Source organism: Erythranthe guttata, chromosome 10, assembly GCF_056151865.1.
Source record: "Erythranthe guttata isolate IM_541 chromosome 10, IM_541, whole genome shotgun sequence".
In the NCBI taxonomy this organism is placed as follows: domain Eukaryota; kingdom Viridiplantae; phylum Streptophyta; class Magnoliopsida; order Lamiales; family Phrymaceae; genus Erythranthe; species Erythranthe guttata.
Window position 1 is genome coordinate 12350432 of NC_142542.1, and position 7363 is coordinate 12357794.

General features: G+C 45.7%; 1 protein-coding gene across 1 annotated transcript; it reads right to left on the reverse strand.

Moving 5' to 3' along the window:
* Positions 1-400: 400 nt before the first annotated feature.
* On the reverse strand, positions 401-787 carry LOC148767538 (uncharacterized). The gene has a single exon (XM_088824659.1). It carries the CDS (start codon positions 785-787, stop codon positions 401-403), a length of 387 nt encoding a protein of 128 aa, XP_088680785.1.
* Positions 788-7363: the final 6576 nt, after the last annotated feature.

Genomic DNA, 7363 nt, shown 5'->3' on the forward strand with positions numbered 1-7363 from the left:
GTGTAATCATTCCGATATACACTTATTATCTCGGATGCGAGGTCAATACTGGCCTTGTCTTATTCCAGTGTAATCATTCTGATATACACTCATTCTCTCAGATGCGAGGTCAATACTGACCTTGTCTTATTCCAGTGTAATCATTCCGATATACACTCATTGTCTCAGATGCGAGGTCAATACTGACCTTGTCTTATTCCAGTGTAATCATTCCGATATACACTCATTATATTGTGTCACGTGATACTTCGTTCACCTCGGCATAAACGCATGTTTTCCACAAAATGCATATATTCATATACTCCATTATCAAAAAGAGATGAGGTATATTGTACCGAGACAAAAATAAAGGTACATATACCTTTTTACAAAATTTATAGATCTTGCGAACAACCGCATTTTAAGAATAGAATTTCTTCAAGTGACAAACATTCCATGGTCGAGGTAACTTTTTACCGTGCTTGTCTTCAATCCAATACGCACCCCCATTTAATCGCTGTGTTGCCTTGTAAGGTCCTTCCCAATTTGCCTCGAGCTTACCTCGCATCTTTAGGGCATCAGCCCGTCGTAACACCATATCGCCCACTTCGAACCTACGTCCGCGAACTCTCTTGTCATACTTCGCCTTCATTGCCGCTTTCTCTCTTTCCATGCGTCCCGCTGCTACCTCTCTCGTTTCCATGATCATATCCAAACTTTCCCTTATTAAGGGCTCATTCTGCTCGATGCTGAAGGATTGGGTCCTTCGACTGGGTATCCGTACTTCGATAGGTAATACCGCTTCCATTCCGTATATGAGCGAGAACGGAGACTCCCATGTAGCTTACTTAAAGGTAGTCCGATATGCCCACAATGCTGATGCAAGCTCTTCCGTCCAGGCCCCTTTGGCCTCTTCCAACCTCTTTTTTATCCCGGACACTATAATCCGGTTTGTCACCTCCACCTGTCCATTAGCTTGTGGGTGTGCTACCGAACAAAAACGTTGCTGGACTCCCATCTTGACACACCAGGCTCGCACTCTGGAGCCGTTAAATTGTGTTCCATTGTCCGAGATGAGTATGCGAGGAATCCCATATCGGCAGCAAATATTCTCCCAAAGAAAGTTCAAAACACTAGCTTCTGTGATCGAGGTAACCGGCTCAGCCTCAGCCCACTTTGAAAAATAATCTACCGCCACAATTAAGAACTTACGTCGGCCGGAAGCCACCGGAAAAGGACCGACGATGTCAATCCCCCACTGAGAAAAAGGGCAGGGTGACGTCATGATACCCAGCTCCTCCGCCGGCACATGGATCAGCGGAGCATGCTCCTGACACTTGGAGCAACGTTTAACAAATTCCCCCGAATCTTTTTTCATTGATGGCCAAAAATATCCTGATTGCAAAAGTCGCTTAGCCAAGCTCTTGGCACCGGTGTGATTGCCGCAACACCCCTCATGCATCTCTTTCATGGCGTACTCAACCTCGTCTTCGCCGAGGCATTTCAACGGGTCTGAGACGAATGATCTTTTATACAACTCCGCCCCAATCTCTACAAAGTAGCGTGCACGTGCAGTTACTTTGTCCTGCTCTTTCTTACTGGCCATTTTTTCACCCCGCAGACATGCTAGTAACGGCAGCCTCCAATCTTCTTTTACGGCTATGCTCAAGACCTCGGCCTTACCGCCGCTTTTCGGCTCTACTTTTAACGATATATGTCGCTCTACTGCCCCCGCCGCCGAACTGGCCATCCTTGCCAAGAAATCCGCCCGGCGATTCTCCTCCCGAGGAATTTGGGTTACCTCGCAATGGTCAAATTGAGCCATAAGCTCGGATATCTGAGCCCCATATCGGCCCATTCGATCATCCTTTACGTCGAAAACCCCATTGATCTGCTGCACAACTAATTGGGAGTCGGAAAACACTTTGATGAACCTCGCCCCCCCTAACCTGGGCAAGCCTGAGCCCTTCTTTGATCGCTTCATACTCCACCTCATTGTTGGATGCCCGAAACGCCAACCTCACTGCGTATTCGGACACTTCGCCTTGTGCATCGGCCAACAAAATACCTACCCCGTAACCCCCTACAGTGGATGAACCGTCCACGTGAGCCCTCCACACCTCGAGCTCTTCCTTGCCACACCCCGGCGTAGTTTCTTGAATGAAATCCGCCAACACTTGCCCTTTAATAGAGACACGAGGCTGGAACTCCACATCATATTGACCCAATTCTATAGCCCACTTTACCATTCTACCCGATACCTCGGGATTGCTCAATATCTGCTTCAGAGGGTGATTAGTTCTTACTATGATGGTATGCCACAATAAATAAGGTTTTAACTTTCGGGCTGATATCATTACTAGGTAGGCAATCTTCTCAATATCGGAGTACCTTTGTTCCGCGCCCTGTAAGACTTTACTGACGAAGTAGACCGGGAAGTGCTTCTGCTGGTCCTCTCGTACCAATACCGAGCTGACAACCCCTTGCCCTGCCGTGACATATAGAATAAGAGATTCGTGCTTTATTGGTTTCGCGAGAAGGGGGACTTGGGCGAGGTACGCCTTTAATTGATCAAATGTGAGCTGACACTCCGCCGTCCATATGAAAGCTTTATTCTTTTTTAATACTTCAAAGAAGGGTAAGCTTCTCGCTGCTGAACCCGAGATAAATCTCCCCAATGCCGCCATTCTTCCTGTTAGGACTTGAACCTCCTTAACCGTTCTCGGGGACTTCATACCCAGCACAGCTTGCACCTTCTCTGGATTCACCTCGATACCCCGCTCGGTCACCATATACCCCAGAAATTTGCCTGCCCGCACCCCAAAAGAGCATTTCGCCGGATTGAGCTTCATTCCGTACTTCCGTAACTTTGCAAGAGTCTCCCTCAGGTCCTCGACATGGGTCTTTGCTTCTCTACTCTTGACCAACATGTCGTCAACATATACCTCCATATTTCTCCCCAGCTGATTACGAAACATGGTATCCACCAGCCGTTGATACGTCGCCCCAGCATTCTTTAACCCAAATGGCATAACGATATAACAATATGTGCCCGCAGCCGTAATGAAACTGACATTTTTATGATCATCCGGATGGAGCGTGATCTGATGATACCCCTGCGAAGCATCCATCATGCTGAGTAACTCATACCCCGCCGTGGAATCTACCAGTAGATCAATCCTTGGCAAAGGATAATGATCTTTGGGGCAAGCTTTATTAATATCTCGGAAATCGATGCACATTCGCCACATTCCTTCTGCTTTTTTTACCAGCACGGCATTGGACAACCAATTAGGAAATTGGATCTCTCTGATGTGTCCCGCCTGTAGAAGCCGTTCTACTTCAGCAACGATTATCGCGTCCTTTTCCGCTCCGAAATGTCGCCTCTTCTGATTTACTGGCCGGGCGTCGGTCCGAATATTCAGCCGATGCTGGACAAACTTGGGATTGATGCCCCTCAAGTCCTCCGGGCCCCACGAGAACACATCATGATTCTCCTGTAGAAATGCTGTTAACTCCCGACGTACCTCCCCACTCATTTCGCTACCGATCCGAGTGGTACATCCCGGCATTTGTGGTCGTAACTCTATCGTTAGCAATTCCTCAGTCGGAGTTACTCGGGGTTTCTTATTATCAGTGTCGACCGTCCTTTGTATTTCCCGCAATGAGTGAACCTCTCCCCGCTTTCTGCTAGCTACTCGTCCTCCGTCTGCATAGCAACGCCGGGAGTCCTCCTGGTCCCCTCTTACCTCGCCTACCTCCCTTCCCACGGGAAACTTCAACTTCATATGAACTGTTGACGGGATAGCCTCAAATTTGTTCAAGGTCGGCCTTCCCAATATCACATTGTACGTTGATGGGGTGTCCATTACTAGGAAGCGTATAGTGTGGGTTTGCGTCAAAGGCGATGTTCCCAAAGTTATCTGTAAAGACACCTCGCCAATGGCTACCTCTTCCTCGCCCGAAAACCCATAGACCAGCGTTTTTACCGGGCTAACATTTAACTCTCCTAGACGCATCTGGTCTAGACATTCTTTATACAGGATATCCACCGAGCTACCATTGTCGACAAAAACCCTGGATACCTCGTATCCCGCTAGGTGCGCGGTTATCACCAAAGCGTCGCTAGGTCGGCGAACTACCCCTAGCTTGTCTTCTTCTCCGAACGAAATGGTTGGCGAGCATTCCCGTACTTGGTGGATCCATTTCCCCGTGAAGGCCGTTTTTCCCGATCGGACATATTTTTTCCTCGCCCTGTGAGAGTCCCCATCCGTTGGCCCTCCCATTATCATTCTAATGCGGTTTCTCGGCTCCACCGAGGCGCGGGGTTGCGGGACATGCCTACTGGCAGCATGGCCCTCCGCCTGTATTTTGACGAACTGATCTATTCGACTCTGTCGGGCTAATCTCTCTAGCTCGTCCTTAAGATGACCACATTCATTGGTACGATGACCGTACCGATTGTGGTACCGAGAATACCCGTCATCGCTAGAGCCTTGCGGCGGGGTCTTCTGGTACGTCGTTGGCCAACGAATGTCTGACCCTCCCTCTATCGCCATCAGAACTTGGGTTGGTGATTTATTGAGGACGGCGTAGCTCGTATATCGAGGCTTCCGATGCTCCGGTACTGGGATTGCGCGAGCTGCGGGATGACGCTGCTGCCTAGGTAAGTTCTTTTCACGCGGGGGACTCCTTACCGGGGTATCATGGATAGGAACCACCGCGGTTTCTTCTTCTTTCATCTTCCTTGCCTCCTCCATTGCGATGTACTTCTCAGCTCGTTTCAAGAGTTCATCTTACGTCGACGGCGCCCGCTTAGCCAACGACCTAAACAATTCTCCATCCCTCAACCCCTGCATGAGGGCATTAGTGAGCACATCCTGGAAAAGGCCCGGTACTTCTCTGCTGGCATTGGTGATGAGACGTATAAAATTCCTCAAAGGCTCCCGATCCTCCTGCCGAACTCCAAAGAGGGTGAGAGTGATACGCGTTTTCCTCACGTATAAATTACCGCAAGTATACGGTATCGCATTTTGCAGAACAGTGGTTCCGGATATCGATCCACAGGGACCTTGTAGATTCAAATGCTGAGTAGTATAATTATATTATCGTTATATTATCTAGCCGATCGTAAATAAGTGGATTGGTGAGAAACCCTAATTTAAAAGCATGCAAGAACGTAAACATGCAAATATAGAATGTACGTAAAATAAATTAACGACAAATTAACGCGGGGGACTTCGATTTAAAGGGGACTTCTAGGGCCAAATCCACCTAGGTATAATCAACAACGATCGACAAATCCGCTATCTAAAATCACGTTCCTATTCGTTAACCCAGACGCTAATATACTCTAACCCCCGTCTCCAGTGTAGCTAGAGTCTACCCACAGGTCCGACGTCTCCGTTCAGAACCTGCTATTAAGAGAGCATTTAGGTCAAGTCCTTAAGGGCTACCCGAAGTGCATCACGTCTCCGTTTCCACACCCCGAGCTATGTTTTCCTAACTTCAAACAAGAAATCCTCTCTCGAGTTCATTCCTATTTAATATCAGTCTGAGAGCTGATCAACACAATCAGAAGCATTTAATACAGGAAAACATAAACGGAATCAAAACACGACAAATAGATAGCAGAAATGACGATCGAAATCAATATATACAAGGCTTCATTACCCCAGAAGAAAATGTTCTTAGTTCATAACAAACATAGTATCAAAAGAATGTACAAAGGAAATGAAGAACAAAACGTAAAGAAATTGCGTAAGAAAAACCCAAGTCGGAACCCCCGTTGATGATTCCCGCGAAGAACCGTTGAAAACCGTAAAAAGTCGAAGAAGAATGAAGAGTGAGGGCTTGCTTCTATTTATAGTAAATTGCAAAGCTTCCTCAAGAAGCTTTGCAATTTAAAATATCTGCCCTAGAAAATCGCGCCAGATCGCGATCCAATAAAGCCAGATCGCGATCTGGCTTCTTTAAAAAAAACGTGAACCGCCTCCCAGATCGCGATCCAGGAAGTGCGGATCGCGATCTGGGTCTGAATCTTGTCTGCCACTGGAATTTGTCACCAGATCGCGATCCGACTTTCCTGGATCGCGATCTGGGTCTGAACTTTGCACACTACTGGAATTTGCCCCCAGATCGCGATCCAGGAAAGTCGGATCGCGATCTGGGTCTTAATGACCACTTTCTCGGCTTGAAAAATCGGTTTCGCTTCCAAATGGCTTCGACTTGGCAACAAAAGCTAACAAAACCTAAAAAAGGAAATAAAACAAGAAACGCAATAATATATACAAATAAAGCCGAAACTCGGACGAACGAAGACCAAAACTCGAAGATTTGATAAGCAAAAATCGTGCAAAACGAACACTTATCACACCCTCAAACTTAGATCTTTACTCGTCCCGAGTAAATCAAAACGAAACTACAACAAAAATGAAAATAAAAACACCAAACTAAACTAGGCCACTAACGTAGGGAACCACGATTGCATTTAGCGTATGCAACAAGCCTTTGAACCCCTGGGTACCCCCAAAGGACGAGTTGTGTCTCGTGAGGGTTTTCAGACAACACACCCACAAAGTTGCCGGATTGGTCAAAGCATTGCAATTAATTCGAAAGATAAAACGAGCTAGAAAACCTAAAATCTCAGAATGGCCCACGGCTTTAAGGTATTCGACTTTCCTACCGACGCAATTAGTTGTTTCTACACCAAAATGAAAGATAGACTCAAGAATCCGTAATTAAACAATAAACACAATCATCGAGGGTTTTGAGTAGAAATGTGGGTGAAAAGTAAGTTTTGATTCTGAAATTCAAAAACTCGAGTTGGGCATAAGTAGGTCTTTTTATTCAATAAGATACGACAACAACACTATATTGTGATTTTTCTCACAACTTCTCTTTTTTTTTTTTTTTTTTTTTTTTTTTTCAATCGAATAAAAACGTAAAGACCATTGATAGAACTTCTAGCCAACAACTCGAAATCGTGAACACATAATTCAATTCTAACCTGCCCCCCAAACCTCAGGCTATTATACCCCTCAGAAAAATGCGCTCAAGCATAATCGGAAAGGATTCGAAAGGCTATCCACACAAGTTGCAAAAACGCAGTCGGAAGGTACATCTATAATTAGCCGGTTATCCATAATTTCAATTTTAAAATCAACTAGCCCATCTACTAATTCATTAATTGCTTTGCTTCAAAAGAACCCGGATATGCAAATTACACTCGATCCTACATGAAATGCATGTGACAAACATAACACAATAACAGAAATCAAAATACATAAACGAAACTAAATTATATGATATGCATGCAAAAGACCAAATCAAAATAAGATAAATAAAATAAAATAAAAACAAAGTCTAGCAAAGATACATCGTA

What these genes read in the sequence shown, in the direction of transcription:
- LOC148767538 (XM_088824659.1), bottom strand. Translation starts at nt 787, where the DNA reads ATGGAAGCGGTATTACCTATCGAAGTACGGATACCCAGTCGAAGGACC.